Source organism: Giraffa tippelskirchi, chromosome 3 (assembly GCF_054371585.1).
Source record: "Giraffa tippelskirchi isolate mGirTip1 chromosome 3, T2T-mGirTip1v1.2.pri, whole genome shotgun sequence".
NCBI classification, from domain to species: Eukaryota; Metazoa; Chordata; class Mammalia; order Artiodactyla; family Giraffidae; genus Giraffa; species Giraffa tippelskirchi.
The window spans coordinates 164,589,372-164,607,096 of NC_137277.1; the positions used below are offsets into that span (position 1 = coordinate 164,589,372).

The 17,725-nt window shown below is 53.4% G+C and overlaps 1 protein-coding gene across 1 annotated transcript; it reads right to left on the bottom strand.

Moving 5' to 3' along the window:
- Window positions 1-7,474: 7,474 nt before the first annotated feature.
- Window positions 7,475-13,600, bottom strand: IHH (Indian hedgehog signaling molecule). Its single transcript, XM_081579817.1, has 3 exons — window positions 13,218-13,600; window positions 10,637-10,898; window positions 7,475-8,903 (listed from the first exon to the last, which is right to left on the bottom strand). The coding sequence occupies exons 1-3, from the start codon at window positions 13,527-13,529 to the stop codon at window positions 8,245-8,247; spliced, it is 1,233 nt and encodes a 410-aa protein (XP_081435943.1). The 5' UTR covers window positions 13,530-13,600; the 3' UTR covers window positions 7,475-8,244.
- Between the last annotated feature and the right edge of the window lie 4,125 nt (window positions 13,601-17,725).

The window sequence follows — 17,725 nt, forward strand, 5'->3', positions numbered from 1 at the left end:
GGAGTAAATCAGACTGGATTTAAACCCAAACTCCATCAGCCCTCAGCTGTCTGATCTTATTCCTTCATTTCTGTAAGATCCAGCCTCCTCTTCATAAACAGCAAGAACTTCTAACAGCTGCCTGAAAGGTCATGAGGTTTAAGTGGGATGAAAGGTTTACAGAATTTAACACAGAGCCTAACTCATTATATGTTTTGAATAAATGAAGAACACCATTATTCTGTGACTTTCCACCCTATTTAATTCCTCAAACCCTTTTTAATCCCTATCTGACTAGAGCCCTCTCTCAAAGATGTTATAACATGACCACCAGTTTAATGTAACTGGCTTCCTTTGGTTGTGGAAGTTGACTTGGACTTAGAGATGGCAAGGAAGCCTACCTTTTTTGGTCCATGAGATTCTCTTTTTATTAGATTTTTTTTAATTTTAAAAATTTTGAGTTAATTTTAGATGTGCACAAGAATAGTACCGGTGGTTCTCTAAAATCTTTCCTCCAGCATCCTCCTAGGTTAACCTCTTACATGACCATAGGACACTTATCAAAAAGAAGAAATTAACATTGGTATAATAATACTATTAAGAAAAGTGTAGAATTTATTTGGGTTTCACAAGTTCATCCACTAATTTCCTTTTCTTGTTCCAGTATGCAGTCCAGGATCCCACCTTGGGCATTTCCTGAATCTTTCCTTGTCTTTCATGATCTTGATTCTTTTGAAGAGTACAGTCAATTATTTTGTAGCATATTCCTCAATCTGGGTTTGTTTCTTGTGATTAGAGTAAGATGTGCATTATTGGGAAGCATAACAGAGTTATAGGCCCTTTTCAGTGCATAATATCAGAGGGTACATCTTGTCGATATGTATTACTGGTGATGAGCTTGATCACTTGACTAGAGTGGTGTCTGCTAGGATTCTCTACCATAAACTGCACTTTCCTCCTCTTTATTAGATTCTGAACACACCTATCTTTTGCTTCTCTAGAATTAAGCATTCAGAACCAAGAAACCTATCCATCTATACTCTTCCAACCAGTCCACGGAGAAATACCCATTCCCTATGACCTGCCTGGTCACCTTCCTCTGAGTTTTACACACACACACACACACACACACACACACACACACACACACACACACACACACTCCTTTACTTACTTATCTATCTTTGGCAATGCTGTGCAGCTTGTGGAATCTTAGTACCCTGACCAGGAATGGAACCCAGGCCCTCAACAGTGAAAGAGCAGAGTTCTAACCACCTAAAATGCAGAGACAACCAGGGAATGCCCAGAGTAGCTTTCTTACGTTGGGCATTCAGAGGCATGTGTTAAAAACCAGATGCAGACCCAGGGGGAATTTATGAGAGTAACAGTGTACTTCTCAGTTCATTTTCATGGACCTTCTTGTCAAGGCCCTGTAAGCGTTCAACCATCCCTGGGAATGTCCAGTCCCTCTCTCAGGTCTGGCCCCAAACCTTGAGTACTTTCTTCAGCATCTAACATTTGGGTTTTTAAAAACTTCTAGTAGCCTTCCTTATTGGTTGTGTATAACTCCTTGCTACCCACTAGCCCGCATGCTGAAACTCCTTTCCTTCCAGAGGCTCTCCACTCCTCCAAGTTTGCTGTCACCAGAGACCCTGCTACCAGAGTAGGTATGGAGCATTCTTTTAATCAGTTGAGTGTGGAGATGAGCTTTTCCAGCCTTTCCCTTTGTCTCTATCTGCTCCAAGTTTATTCTGTCAGTGTGTCTTCTCACACTGCCCCTTTAGAAGATGAAGAAGCACCACCCCTCTCCCAGCCTCATGCACACTTCATTTTAAAAAAAGCTTTCATGTAAAAGTGTACTAAAGGCTTCTGGAAAGCCTCCAGAATTGTCCTCACCAAATCCCATCTCCTCTTTGCATTTTGTTCTGGTTACCATTGCTGTGTAAGAAAGTACACCATGATTCCAAACAACCATTTTATTTTGCTTGTGATTTTGTGGGTTGGGAATTCAGGACAGGCTTGGCCAGGCAGTTCTCAATTGGACTCTCTCATGCCGTTGCAGTCAGGTGTTGGCCAGGGCTGCAGCCTCCCGAAGGCTCCACTGGACTGGACATCCAAGATGGTGCACTCACACAGCTGACAATTGGTACTGGCTGTTGGCTGGGAGCTCAGCTAGGTTAGAGCTGGGAACACCTATCCATAGCCTTTCCAGCTATGCAAGCTCAGGGTAGAACCAGACAGAAGCTATATGGTCTTTCCTAACTTAGTCTCAGGCCAGATTCAAGGGGAGAGGAGTGTCAAATAATTCATGGACATATTTTAAACATTGCCTCTTGCATCAAAATGAGATCCTCTCCATGGGGTTGCAAAGAGTTGGAGACGACTGAACAACTAATACACACACACACAGCATCTAGAGTGTTGTTTTTCCAGGACCACCTTCCTGGAGATTCTTGGCCACCCCCAGCCCTATCAGATCTTTTAAGTGAAGGCTGGGAGTGCACTCCTCTCCTTCTGGGGTGGGTAACTCGTCAGTTCCTATCTCCCTCAGTTTGCTGCTGCAAGGGACCTGAATTCTGCTCTGGAATGTGCTGTGTGACCTTAGGAAAGTAACTTCACCTCTCTGGGCCTTTGTTTTTTCTCTGCCAAAAAAGAACTGAGAACTGTTAGAGTTTTGAAAGATAATATAAAGAGCAGAGGCTTCCCTAGTGGCTCAGAGGGTAAAGAGTCTGCCTGCAATGCAGGAGATCCAGGTTCGATCCCTGGGTTGGTTGGCAACCCACTCCAGTATTCTTGCCTTGAGAATCCCATGGACAGGGGAGCCTGGTGGGCTACAGTCCATGGGGTCGCAAAGAGTTGGACATGACTGAGCGACTTCACTTTCACTTTCATAAAGAGTAGAGCTAGCAATTGATGCTCCTGATTGTGGAAGAAATAACTGTAGACAAGTCATTTTCCCTCTGGGACACTTCATTTATTTCTCTCTGAAATGGGAGGTAATTCCCTTATCCTGCTTACCCATGCATATGAGAGGGGTCTTGAATGGACTACAGGAGGGGGCCAGCCCAGAGGTTGAGGCTTCCCAACTCTGGCGTGGGTGGGAAGGTCCCTGCATCTAGGCCCTTCTGGGGCAGAAGAGATGTGCGTGCATGCGTGCGTGCGAGGCAGCCTGGGTGAGGCTTGAGGCTTGCAGGGTGGGGCCGCTATCTGTCCTACCTGGCCTTATCAGATCTGGGCTGGCCAAAGCTTGGCCCAATGGAACAAAGAGGCTTTGAGAACTAGGCTGGGGTGTGGGATGTGGGCCCAAGCTCCAGGAGGCTTGCTCCACCCAGGGGGCAGAGGGCATGGGTTGGAAGAGCTGCTGCCACCAACCCCTGCCAAAAAGTTTTCCTGCAGCAGGGACACCCTCTTAGGTGGGCAGCAGAGCCTGTGCTCCCCACTGAGGGCCTCCACCCCTTCATTGGGGTGTTTTCTGCTTCAGCACTACTCACCCGGCCTTCACCTCTGCCCCTTTTATGGGGTGCAGCGTTTCTCCTCCCCTGCTTCCATTTCCCCTCCTGGCACCTTTGAGCCCCAGTCACACTGGCTCCTAGTCCTTGGGCATGCCCTACGCTTCTCCTCCACACACTTGCCCCCAGTGATCCATCCACCTCCTCTTGCCCAAGTCATTTATGCCAAGCCCCAAAACACTTCCAGGAAGTCTCCAGACATTGCACATCCCATCCTTACCCCTGTTTATTTCTCCCCACTTCCTCTTGTGTGATGCTGTAGGAACTTCTTTCCAAACTGTTACCACTGGCAGAATCTGTCTGAGCCTGGCAGAGACTCAGGCCAGTCGGGGCCAGAGTTGAAGGTCATACAAGTTGTACACTGCACAAGGGCTGGGCAGACAAGGGGGCGGGGCCTGAAATCCAGACGTTCTGTAAGCTCAGTGCCCTCTGTGTGAGGCTTTCTCTTAAACAGATTTCCTGGTTCCAGGCCAAGATTGTTGCCTTTTCTAGTTGGATCTCCTAAAGGGGCATTTTACTAAGATTTTTCAAGGTGGCTCAGACAGTAAAGAATCTGCCTGCAATGCAGGAGACCCGGGTTTGATCCCTGAGTTGGAAAGATCCCCTGGAGAAAAGAATGGCTCCCCACTCCAGTATTCTTGTCTGGAGAATTCCATGGACAGAGGAGCCTGGCAGGCAACACTCCATGGGTTGCAAAGAGTCAGACATGACTGAGTGACTAATAGTTCACTTTTTCACTCACCTATTTCCATTTCCCATCCTGGGGCTGCAAGTGTTAACAGCAGGCCTGGTTGCCTAAAGGATTGTTGCATTGGCTCAGCCCTTTCCAACACATCGCTGCTCACTGTCAGAAGCCATTCCGCAGGCAGTCCCTTCTTGGGGGAGAGCGATGACCACTGTGGATGCAATGGCCTTCAGGGCTGAGTTTAAGCCTGTGAAGAACAGCAGGTGGGGGACCAGTAGCTCCCTGGGTCTGGGCAGTATGGTTGACCTTCCTTCCTCTGGGCCTCAGCATCTTAAGGAGGATAAGCGAGCCAGTTCTGGTGGGAGGAACCGGACTCTCGCACTGCTGAGGTGGAGGACAACTTTCTAGGCTGACTCTACTCATCCAGCTGGTACCACTACCACAGTTCTGGGTCAGGATTCCCCAAAAACCTGCGGGGCCTCACCTCTATCCCAAGGTTGGTCTTTCCAGGGTCTGGATTCAAAGTGCTTTTCTGAATCTCTACAGCCATCTCTGAAGATAAGTGTATTTCTTGAAGAAGCTCTTTTAGAACAGAAGGTCTAGGGACAACAAATGGCTCTGTGTCTACAAGACAAAGTGTCCCCAGGCCCCATATGAGGGGCAGGTAGGCCCCCCATAAGGAAGACCCTCAATCTCTTTCTCTCTCTCCTCCACCCCATGCAAAATTTCTGTAAAAGACAGAACGTGCAAATGAATGGACCAGAGCCTCTTGACCTTGACCTTTTGTTTCACACTGCAAATGCATTCATAGATGTTCTGGTCCCTGTGAGCCTTGTCTATGAGTGTCTGCCACACGGTGATGTGTACTCCACTTCAGGTGGTCTGAAAAAGCAGATTTCTGGTCCTGAAATTCTGAGCGTGCCTTCCAGAAAGGACCCAAGTTTACCAAAGGAAAAGCCTCGCAGTGGACCTGCAAGCCAGATCAGTTCAGGTCAGTCATTCAGTCATGTCTGACTCTTTGCGACTCCGTGGAGGCATGCCAGCCCTCCCTGTCCATCACCAACTCCCAGAGTTTACTCAAACTCATGTGCATTGAGTTGGTGATGCCATCCAACCATCTCATCCTCTGTCATCCCCTTCTCCCGCCTTCAATCTTTCCCAGCATCTGGGTCTTTTCAAATGAATCAGTTCTTCGCATCAGGAGGCCAAAGTATTGGAGTTTCAGTTTCAGCATCAGTCATTCCATTGAATATTCAGGACTGATTTCCTTTAGGATGGACTGATTGGATCTCCTTGCTGTCCAAGGGACTCTCAAGAGTCTTTGAACATCACAGTTCAAAAGCATCAATTCTTTGGCACTCAGCTTTCTTAATAGTCCAACTCTCACATCCATATATGACTACTGGAAAAACCATAGCATTGACTAGATGGACCTTTGTTGGCAAAGTAATGTCTCTGCTTTTTAATGTGCTGTCTAGGTAGGTCATAACTTTTCTCCCAAGAAGAGAATGGCAAACCACTTTAGTATTCTTACCTTGAGAACCCCATGAAGAATATGAAAAGGTGAGCCAGATGCATGGGTTTAAATCTTGCTTCTGTCACTTGCTCCCTCATCTTAGACAAGTTACTTAACCTCGCTGTACCTCTGTGTTCTCATCTGGAAAATGGTAAGAATATAGTATATACTGGCTTCCCTGGTGGCGCTAGTGGTAAAGAACTCTTCTGCCAGTGCAGGAGACATAAGAGATGTGGGTTCAATCCCTGGGTTGGGAAGATCCCCTGGAGGAAGGCATGGCAACGCACTCCAGAATTCCTGCCTGGAGAATCCCACGAACAAAGGATTACTCTATCCCTAGTGGGCTACAGTTCATACGGTCGCAAAGAGTCAGACATAACTAAAGCTACTTAGCATGAACACATAATATATACCACATAGGGTTGTGATGAAAATGAAGTGGGTGCTACATGTAAAGCACTTAGAACAATGCCTGGCAAAGGTTAGTCTTCATTAAATGAAAGCAGTTGTCATTACAGCCTGTGGGAGCTTCTTCCTCCCAGATGACACAGTCTCCAGAGCAATGAAGTTTTCTCAGAATATTCTTCCATGGAAGTGGGGATGGTAAGGTAAGAGTCAGGGCAGTCACCCCCCCCCCTTTCTGACAGAAATCTCTATCAGAGGCTAGAACCTGGGCAGGGGTGTGCTTTCACAACTAGCTCTCCATGGTCAGGGGAGCCCTAATTGGTGGCATATGCCAATTTCTATGGTGTAAATATTCCCACTATGGCCTATTTCAACTGTTTCACAGTATTCCTGAATATTTAACAATTTTATCAATGGACCTGGGAATCTCAGCTGGTCTATAATGAGTAAAGAAAAACTTGCTATGGGATGCAGAGACCAAGAGAAAATGAAGACAGGGGTCATCCTGTTTTGGCAATAAACAGGTGTCCTTCCGACTAAGCAATGTTTCTCAAAGTGTAATCTATGGACTATCTGCCATGTTTGGAGTATTTGTAAAAATAAGTTCCTAGGCCTCCATCCGGATCTTCTTTTTTTTTTTTTTTTTTGCTGAGCTGGGCCTTCGTTGTGGCACATAGGCTTTCTCAAGCTTCTCACCGTGGTGGCTTCTCTTGTTGCAGAGCAAGGGCTCTAGAAGCTCAGGGTTCAGTAATTGTGGCTCACAGGCTTAGTCACCCTGAGGCATCTGGAATCTTCCCAAATTAAGGATCGAACCCGTGTCCCCTGCATTGGCAGGAGATTCTTAATCTACTGGACCACCAGGGACATCCCGACCTAGATCTGTTAAAGAAGAATCCTGGAAGTGGGACCAAGAATCAGGATTCAGGCCCTGAGAAAGACCAGAATAAGCAGGGAAGGCACCTTAACTAGGGCCAGGCAAGGCCTCTTCATGCTGACCCCAAAGTTTGCCTAAACACAGTTAGACCAGAGAAAGAACTGCTCTAATAATTCCGTGATCACTTTACTTATCTAGAAACATCTTGTTTCCGAGTAAAGGGGCTTTCCCTACTTATTCTGGTCTTTCTCGGGGCATGAGTCTCTGACTTTTCACTGTGGATCATGAAGAGATTCTGTAGAATTCACATCTGCCTTGTGGCCCATTCTAAACAGCCCTCTGTTGCGACTTGGCAGACCTACTGGATGAGAAAGGGCATGCAAAGAGGGTGGGAGCTCTAAAGGTTTTGTCTTTGGAGGAAGGTGCACACAGCCCTGGATGGCCCCACCCATGGTTCTAGGCTAACAGTGTATCAGCCCTACTTGGTGTCCTGGACTCTAGGGCTCTAACAACTTAAATAATTTTTATTACAAAAGGAAGAAAAGACCAAAACATCCCCAAATTTTTCCATGGGCTTCCCCCTCGGTGCCAATAAATAAGGTGGGGGAGACTGACCGGAGGAGGGGGTGGGGGTCATGGTTCAGCAGAAATGGGAATGTATAGCCTGGGCAGAGGGTGGGCAGGACATCCAGCCCACTGCCCCCATCCTGGGCACTGTGATCACATTGGCTGGAACACACAGCTCTGTGTACTGACAGCGACAGTCTCTGGATGTGTCCCGAGGAGTGTGGCCAGAGAGGAAGGTCATGCCTCAGGATGGCCAGGCTGGCTGCCCTACCCTGCAGCCTGCTCAGTTCTGGGCAGCATTGAGTCCAGTCAGCTCCCTGCCGGCTCCCAGGGAATCTAGCAGCATCAACTGAGGTGCAAGCCCACCCAAGAGGGGCCTAAGATGGATAGAATGGGCCCTCCCCACTGGGGGAGGCAGGAATGAAAAGTTGTAGTGAGGGCTGGCTGGGTTGGGACCCACTGGTCTCTAGGATAGAAGGAGAGACCACCTCCCATCGCCACTTCAGCTTGCAGCTTTGTCACTACACCAAGATGGGGCTAGGGGGACGCTGGCCTCACCCAGTACTAGTCTCAGTAATGTATCTTTGTGATGGAGGAGATGGTGGGAACCAGTGTCCCCACTCAGGTCCCTTCCAAGGCCAATGCCCTCCTGGTGGGGAGGCCTTTGGACCCATGTGGGCAGTTCTGGGAGGGCAGTAGAAGGATCCTTTCAGCTCCCTGCCCCAGCCATGCCCAGTGAGTGGAAGTTGCCCTCTTCCAGCAAGAGACGTCCCAGGCGGTAGAGCAGCTGGGGATACCAGTGCACACCCTCCCCTGGGGTCCAGCTGCCCCACGCCAAGCTGTGAAACAGTCGCAGGGGCCAGAAGGCCAACTGAGCCAGGTGGTGGTCAGCCACGGCCGCAAAGCAAGAGGCCACCACATCCTCCACCACCAGTGTCCCATGCCTCGTTAATGGGGCGTAGGCCCCCAGGGCCACATGCGTGGAGACAGCAGCCACTCGGGCAGGCTGCAGGCCTGGCACCCCAGCCACCAGCACATACTGGCCAGGCTGCACCTGGCTGGCAAATGTGGCTCGGAAGTGGCCAGCTGGCTCAGTGTGGTTGTTGGCCGTGAAGAGGAGGTGGGCAGGTGTGAGTGCCAGGCGGCGCGGGGGATCCTGGGTCTCGATGACCTGGAAGGCCCTCAGCCTGTCCGGCTCACGATCGAGGAAAATGAGCACGTCGCTGAAGGTGGGGTTCCCATCCTCCCCCATGGCCAGCACTCGGTCTCCGGGCCTCACAGCCGACAAGGCCACACGTGCCCCACTCTCCAGGCGCACCTGGGCTCCAGCAGGGAAGCAGCCGCCCGTCTTGGCTGCGGCTGAGTGCTCTGTGGGAAGAAGGGACATGAAGGCATTACTGGGTGGAGCTCAGATTCACAGTCACTGCAATCCTCCCCAGCACAGCCAGAGGTGCCCCTTGCTTCCAGGCTGCTCTCCCATCACTAGGTCATGTTCCCTGTCCCCCACTTTCTCTGCAGCTTTGAACCCACCCTCAGCCCACAGTATGATCTGCCTTCCTCCCTAGCCTAACGCTTTGCTCATGAAAGGAGCATATTGAGTCTCCAAGCTCAGGGAGCATGAGGGAAAGGGTCCTCCGGGAGCCCAGGTGAAGCCTCCCCCCCACCTGCTCCCAATCCTGATAAGACTGAAGCAGTCAGAGAGGCCGAGGATCAGCTGGGCCAGGAAGTGGTCAGCTGTGACTTGACACCCCAAAGCTGCAGCCTCGAGGAGAAGGTAAGTCACTTCATGCCTCTGGGGTCTGGATGTCCCATTATTTCTCACCCATTTCTCAGATGCTCCCCCCAAATTGTCCTCTTGGACTGACACCCCAAGTTCTATGCCAGACCTGGCCCTTGGCATCTGTACACCAAGTGAGAGGAGGGCCAGTCAGTTGCAAGAACACAGACTCCTGGTTCTGGAAGCTCGGAGTGAATGGCCAGGCCAGGGCGTGGCTCAGTGGCCAGGATGAAATCACCAGCTTCAGTTCATGTGCTGGGTCCTTGTGAGGGGACAGGACACAATGGCATCAGTGGGTGGGATACAAGATACTATTTGGGGGTCAGTAGTAATTCAGGGAAGTGGCCCCTCTGGGAACTGGCATCGGGCCTGTGTTTGCAAGTGAGGAGTCGATGTGACTTGAAGTAAATACAGTTGACAGGGAAGTGCAGAGGGGAAAGGTCAGGATGGGGTCACCACTGTGAGCCCGGTGGGATGAGGAACAAAAGAGAGCCTGGTCTCAATGTGCCAGGTCTGTGAGTGTGATCGCTGCATGGGGCCAGCACGGAGGGCCGAGCCTGCAGTCAGGGGACCCCGCAGGCAGTCCACACAGAAACCATGTGAAGCATCCATGACCGGGTTCAGTGCACGTGGCAGGGATGCAGACAAGATTTGAGGGAGGGGGCGAGGCCTCAGTGCCTTCCAATTCTGATCAACAAAGCGGCCAATATGGGAAAATCCACTTTATTAAGTCCATTCTGTTTATTCTTGCCCTCACGGCTGTCCTTGCCCCCCAAAGTCCAGCTTCAGGGCCCTGGGGGAGAGGTTGGGGACGCCTGCGCCCCCTGAGAGGAGCAGACACAGTGCCTTAAAGGGCCTGACCTGCAGCCAGGCTGTGCGTTCTGAACCTCTGGGCTCCTGGCTCCCAGTCAGTCATGCTGATGTCTGGGCACAGCCTGGCCCCTGGCCCCACCCCCACCTCCCATTTCTGCACCACTCTGTATGGGAAGGCCGTCTCTCTGTCAGCCTGGCTTTCTCCATCTGGCCAGCTTGCTCTGTCTTGCACCACTTGCAGTAGGCTCTGGACTGTGGACCGCCTGGTCAGCACCCAGCATCGCTGGGACAGGACCCTGTCTCCCTAGGCTCCTGCCATGACACTATCAGGCACGGGTCGAGCAGGTGGTCAAGAGCAGCAGGGGGGAGCGCCGCTGACGTCCTGGTCCCCGAGGTCCCCGCCTCCATCCCTGGGCGGGCCTCTTCACCTTCTTGGCTCCCGCGGGCCCAGCGCCGCCTGCCCACGCCCTGCGGCCCCGGCCCCGGGCCCAGTCCCCCGGCAGCGGCTCACCGGACTTGACGGAGCAATGCACGTGGGCCTTGGACTCGTAATACACCCAGTCGAAGCCGGCCTCCACTGCCAAGCGCGCCAACAGTCCGTACTTATTGCGGTCGCGGTCCGACGTGGTGATGTCCACCGCGCGGCCTTCGTAATGCAGCGACTCCTCCGAGTGGTGACCGTCCTCGTCCCAGCCCTCGGTCACCCGTAGCTTCACCCCGGGCCACTGGTTCATCACCGAGATGGCCAGCGAGTTCAGGCGGTCCTTGCAGCGCTGCGGGAGGGGAGGGAGCAGAGTTGGGGGAGAGGCTGGCCCGTGTGCAGATGAGCGCGCAGCCCCGCCCCTTACTCCTACCGCACTCGCTGGAGCTTGGAAACCTGGGAGGGTGCTCTGTCCTTCTCTCTTGGGAACAGAGAGCCCTAAAGTGCTTCCTTCCATTCTAGCATCCCCTGACCCCACCGGGATCTGGACCGCGCGGTGGCGCCACAAATCTAGAAGGCGCGTCCATCCGCTCACCCGTCTCCCTCTCTCTTGTTGGAGTTACTGCACCTTTTGAGCTCCGGGCCCTTCTGTCTCACCAGGGGACCAGCAGGGGACCGCCTGCTGCCTGGAGGGTAAAGGATGTACCGGAGCTGACTTGCCTGCGGCCGGCCTGCTAGGCGTGCAAGGCTCGAGGTGCCCAGTAGGTGTCACCGTAGCCCCAGGGCTGAGGCCCGCGAAGCGGCCGGGGCGCGGCAGGTGCGGAGCGCCTCGGCAGCCTGTGGGGTGTGTTGGAGGGGAATCCCAAGCCTGCCGGGATTCCTCGGCGCCACGAGGCATTCCCACTGGGACCCTCACGATCCCAAACAGGCCACGCTCGCTCCGGGGAAGCGGCAGCCCGGGAACCAGAGCTGGTGATATGGCTAGCGCCTGACCCGGCCAGATGGAGGACCACGCAGCTTGTCTCCCGCTGCGAGGGGTGGGTTCCGGGTTGATAAACGCCAAGTATTGTTCTCCTTGAGTCAAGAGCACTCAGCATCCCTGCGCCGCCCCTGTCTGGGAAAGGACCCGAGGAACGGAACCTTTGACCTCGGGGTGCCCACTTCATGCTCCGCCTCCCATGAAGGGGGAGACGAGTCGCCCTGGGGGAAGGACGGTAGAGACCATCGTATGCGCTGGCTCTCTTCGTACCTGGAGCCCGAGGAACCCCGCAGCTGACTGAGGAGAGGGGCCTGGGAAGAGGGATCCTTTCACAGTCCTTGACTCTGAGGTGCCAGGAGCTGCCAGGTGTGGGCAGCCCACCTCTCAACCTATCCCACCCCTCAGAGACGAGGGCTCCCACAGACCCTTGGATTCGGTCTCCCAGGAGCCAACAGCGGCTAAAACCCAAGGCTCCGTCGGTCCTCCGAGGCTGCAATCTAGCTGGGGGCGCTCACTGCCCCCAGAGGGAGCTCCACGTGCTCCTGGCCGCCAGGCTTCTAGCCACCCACCTATGTCTGTCCCGCGGCCCCTGCTCCCCGCCCCTCTTCCCCCCCCCCTCCCCTACTCGGGTCCAGAGCCCGGGCACGCGCTGTCAATGATTGCCCAGTCCGTGGCCCGGATCCTTATCTGCATTCCTCGGCGCCCGGCCCGGCCCAGCCACCAGTCAACCTTCGCCCGACACTGCCGGCCAGCCCAGGCGCCTGGGCGCGTGCTGCGGGCCGTGGTCTAACTGCCCTTCCCAAAGCATCTAGAAAGCAGGCTGCCTGCCTGCAGTGGAAGCCCACCGAGGAAGGGGACCTAGGTCACTTTCCCTCGAACTCAGCCTCAAGGAAGAAAGTGTGCTCCCCGCCCCGCCACCCCCACCCTTCCCCCAGGTCCTTGGGTTGAGCGAGCCTCCTGTTCGGAGCACTTACGACTAGCCTTAGCTCTGCTGTGGGGCTTCCCGGCACCACGGCCCCTCTCTTTCAATCCACCCACAGTACCAAACCCAGGGATTCCCCCAAGTTCGGCCCCAGAGCCCGGCGGCCCGGCACCCCCACCCTTCAACTGCAGCTGAGCCGCTCAGCTCTGGGGACAGACACGTGGGCTCCCCGGCAAGATCCCTTCCCTACCTCCGCCTCCTGGCTCTACCATTGCCCGCTGTTTCTTTAACCCAGACCCCGGAGCGGGCCGCGCAGAGAACTGAGAGCGCGCGGGGAGGAAAGGCCAGTGGGACCCTCCACGCCCGGAGCTTCGCCTCTCGGGTTGCCGAATCGCCTCGACATGAAAGGGGCGCAGCCATGCGGAAGGTTAGGCCAGAGGGACTGGTGCATCTTGCAGGCGCAGGAGGCAGTCGGGAAGAGGTACCTCCAGGTGCCGCGTCTGACCTGAGCTGCCAGCACTCCAGGGCCGAAGGGGCCACCGCCAACCCGCTGGGCTGTGGTGCTTGGCAGAGGGGAGCTCTTCTCACAGCCTCCGGCGGGCTCGGGGAATGCCAGCACTCCGCCGGGACCCCAGCCGGCCCATCTTGGCGAGAGGGGCAGGTGCCAGGGGGCGTGCCAGCCAGTCAAGGAAAGGTGCCAGGGGGCGGGTAGGGCCGGGCAGGTGGCGGTGCTTCGGCGGCGGCGCCTTGCGAGGGCGGGTCGCGCTCACCTGGGTCATGAGGCGGTCGGCGCCGGTGTTCTCCTCGTCCTTGAAGATGATGTCTGGATTGTAGTTGGGGGTGAGCTCCTTGAAGCGCTCCGAGCTGCGCGCGATCTTGCCTTCATAGCGGCCGCTGGCGCCCAGGGTCTTCTCGGGCACGTTGGGGCTGAACTGCTTATACGCGAGCGGCACGAGCTTGCGCGGCGGTCGCCGGCGGCTGCCCACTACCCGGCCCGGCCCGCAGCCCCGCGCTGCCGGCACCAGCAGCAGCAGCAGGAGCAGGCAGAACCTCAGGCGGGGCCGGAGCCGGGCGGGAGACATGGCCGGGGAGCCCCGAGGAGCGGCGGGCGAGGACGCCTGGTGGGCTGATGGGTGGGCGAGTCGACCGGAGCGCTGCGGGGGCTCAGGCGTCCGGGTGGCTCCTGGGGGCTCCAGGTGGGGGCGCCATGGGCTGCGCGGCGCGGCGCACGGCCGGCGGGACTCAGGTGCGGGGCGGGGGCCCGGGGCCCTGGCTGGTGGCGGCGCGCTGTCCCCCTCGGCGCCTCGACTCTGAGCTGCCCGGCTCGCCGGCCGCCAATAAATAGGCCGGCCCGTTTGTTTTGGCAACGCGGCGGCGGCGGGGGGCGGCGGGCGGCGGGGCTGCGGGCCGCCGGGCTGGGCTGGGCTGGCCGGGCCGGCCGGCTGGCGGGCCCCGCGGTTAGCACCCCGGCCCCGCGGTCAGGCGGCTGGGGCGGAGCGGGAGCTGCTGCCGTCTGCGGCGCAGCCCGGGGCCGAGTGAGAGGGGAAATGGAAGAGATCCGGGCTCGGGCCCCGCGCAGACCGCACCCTACCCATGTCCCTGCCTCCTGCGCGCTCGACAGCAAACCTGCGGCAAGGGCAGCGCAGCCTCCTCCCCCTCGGGCGGGCGGCCCCGGCACTAGCCAGCCCTCGTTCCGCTCGCTCCTCCGCCGCGCGTCCGCCCGCCCCTGCCCTCTGCGCCCCCCGCACTGCCTGAGTGTGCCCTCCCCGCCCGGACGCGCCCCACCCCGCCTTGGCCTCGCCTCTGGGCTCCCCGCGGCTCCGGGGTGCCCCGCCAGGCGCAAACCTCCAGTACAGGAGCTGCCGCCCCCACGGAGACCGCAACCCACGGCGCGGCCGGACGCGAGGGGTGGGGGACAGTGGCCGGACCGCATAGCCGCCTACGGTGTCCCCTGCGGGGAAGTAAACCCAAAAGGCAGGAGGCCGCTGGTAACCTGGTGCCCCACCCTGGCCCGGGGAGGCGCGCCCTCTCAGCTTGGTGGAGCTGAATTCTGTATCATCCCGGTGCGAAGCTGGGAGTGGGGCATCCAGCCTCATGACGAGTCAGATGGAGGACGAGGTGGACGTGGAAACATTGTTGAAAGGAGCAAAGTGAAGTTGCGGAGGAATAGGCCAAGGTGTAGAGAAGAGCATCTAAATGGTGACATCAACGGAATAAGGAATCCCGACTGGCTGCCGCTGGCACACGGGAGCTGCTAAATAATTACTCTCTTGGTTCTATTTCACAAATGAAAAAGAACAGAGAATGAGTGATGGCAGCTAGAGATGTAAGCATGGATGGTGTGTGTATCTTAATACGATATTCAGGAAGACTGAATGAATTAGGATTCATTCTGTTAAAATGAGAAAAGGCAAGTGTGTTAGAAAACAAACACCACTACAACAAATTACCTGATTTGGTTGCAATATTTTCTACAAATTTAATAGAGATAGAAATAAAAGGGTGGGAAAGGTTTAAAAATTCTCATTTCAAGAATATTAATACAATAGATACTGCTTATGTGCTTGATAAATGGAAGCTTTTAGATATTATTACACAAGCATTCTGCTTGCATTATCTAATTTAAACCTACAATTCCAAATGTGTTAGTATCCTCTCCATTTGACAAATGAAGATTTTGCAGTTCTAGGAAGAAAAGCAACTTGCTCCTGGCAGAAGGATTCAAACCCCAGCCCCACCCCAGCAGCTCCTGCCACCAGCTGACCCCAGAGCCCCAGTGCCCACCCAGCAGACTGGCTCTCTGGGCAGTGCTCACTCATCCAGTTCAGTCTGAGTTTGGGACATTGGTAGCTTTTCACAGATATACTCACATTTTCTCTGAATCAGTTTTGTGAATACAAATTCAGAATCGGAAGGGACTCAGAAGAGAGTTTAATCCAAGCACTTTGTAATATAGAAGAGGAAACTGAGGCCCACAGAAGGGGTATTTAGGATGGCTCCACCAGGGTGGAGGGGTGTCTGTCCCTTGAAAACAAAATGGATGTTTCCTTGACTTCCCTTGGCTTGTGCTTCCTCCCCACACCCTGTGTTCGTCCTTCTATTTGCATTCAGATTCCGTGTCACAGATTACTTGCCAGTCACAGATGACTCTAACATTGCTTCTTTTCCTTGAAAGCTTTCAAAGTGCTTTAACACATGTGTTCCCAGGTTCAAGAACCCAGCCCCGCAATCCTGTTCAGATCTCTGGGGTGCACTACTCAGCCAGCTCGGTACCTCTCCCAATGCAGACAAACAGGGGCTAATCCCATAGGCTTCCATGGTCCCCTATCCTAGATCACCTATCCTTGATCAAGCTACATTAGCACTGCATAAATAATTCCTATTTGACACTGATCAGATCTTACCCAGAGAGCTGTATTCAACAGGATCACAGCTTAAGAGAAGAAATGAGAGGAAGAATGGCAGCATTAATAAGTGGTTATAAGATAGAACCTCTAAGAGAAGCTTAAGGAAACTGTTTTTCACTTGGAGAAAAGATTGAAACTGAATTGAACAACTCTTCAAGACCATGCATATGGGATAATAAGCAGGATAATGGCCTTAATCTCTAAGGCCAGAAAACGTTTAGGAAAGGAGTTGAATTTGCATTAGAGATGAAAGGAGAAAGAAAGATTGAATTTAGGGCAAAACTTCTCTTAAAAATTGTTATAAAACACCTGATTCCTATTACTCATCCACAGGAAATACGTAAGAATGCTCATATATGTGTGCCCAAGACAGTGGTGGGGCTTAGGGCCACCTCGTTAGGGAATCATCTACCCCGTGCAAGCTAGTATAATAGGCCCAAAAGGACAGAAAATGCAAACAGACAAACAGAAGAGACAGTTGTTGTCCTCAAGGTATTTACTATTCAACTTCAAAGGTAAATCATGAAAATAAAAGGCAATCAAAGCCATGAATGCCACTCATAAACGAGTACAGAATAATGCATTCTAAATTAGATAGGTTAATAGATAAGATGAACTTGATCTAGAAGAATACGGAATTAAGAAACGACTGGTCTAGGGTTAGACCTCTTGGAAGAAATCAGTTTTTTTTTAATTTAATTAATTAATTTATGGCTGTGATGGATCTTTGTTGCTAGCCCAGGCTTTCTCTAGTTGCAGCACTTGGGTTTCTCATTAGTTGCATCTCCAGGGCTCTAGGGCGAAAGGACTCAGTAGTTGTGGCACATGAGCTTAGTTGCCCCTGCAGCATGTGCAATGTTCCTGGACCAGGGATAGAACCCACATCCTCAGCACTACCAGGTGGATTCTTAACCAGTGGACCACCAGGGAAATCCAGAAATCAGTTTTGAAGGAGAGGAAGGAATGACTGAAAGGAATGAAGAGGACATTCAGGAAAGGGCAGTGGCACTTGTGATCATGAAGAGCCAAGTTGGATGACCTAGTAAAAGGGGGGAGCCCTAATATTATCTGATGTGATCTCCTCACTCAAACCTTATGACGTATACACAACCATCTTCGTCTTATGAATGAGGAACTGAGGTTCAGAGCTTGTGAGGGAGTTGGAGGGGCAGGAGTTGGAATCCAGGCCTGCTTGCATGCGTGTGTGCATGCTCAGTCATGTCCGACTCTTTCCAACCCTATGGGCCGTAGCCCACCAGGCTCCTCTGTCCATGGGATTTTCCGCAAGAATGCTGGAGCAGATTGCCATTTTCTCCTCCGGGGGCTCTTCCTGACCCTAGGACCAAACCCACATCTCCTGCATTGCAGGTAGATTCTTTACCGCTGAGCCATCGGAGAAGACTCCATAATAATCCAGCTTCTTGGTGAGTAATTCCTAAGGCAAGCATGCTGGGCTGTTAACCTCTGTTCAAGTCACTGGTTTTCCTCTCTAAATCCAGGAGACTCTTGTTATCTTCATCCTGGGCTTTTAAGCTTCATACTCTCTTTGACTAATCATTTCCCCAACTGGCTGGCATCAGCCTGACTCCTATGGTTGATTTTTTGAAGAGGTTAGCAACTCCACCAAATTTCACCCATATGCAGGAAGGAAAGAAGCGTGCCTGTCTTTCAAGCTTCTGATCAGGGCAGGACACATTTGGAGATCCAATTAGAGCCACTCAAAACTAACAGTGCTATGAATGCTGGCTATTGATTAAAAATGGGAATGTCAAGTTACCTTTGCCCTAACAATAAGCTCATTACAAGGCACTCCAGAGAGATTCAAGCTCTCAAGACCTTACTTTGATGACTTTGACAGGGTAGGAAAAAGT

Coding starts and splice junctions, on each gene's coding strand:
- IHH (XM_081579817.1), bottom strand. CDS start 13,529: ATGTCTCCCGCCCGGCTCCGGCCCCGCCTGAGGTTCTGCCTGCTCCTG. Junction 10,899..13,217: donor CCGACCGCCTCATGACCCAG/GTGAGCGCGACC, acceptor CCCCTCCCGCAG/CGCTGCAAGGACCGCCTGAA. Junction 8,904..10,636: donor GCATTGCTCCGTCAAGTCCG/GTGAGCCGCTGC, acceptor TTCTTCCCACAG/AGCACTCAGCCGCAGCCAAG.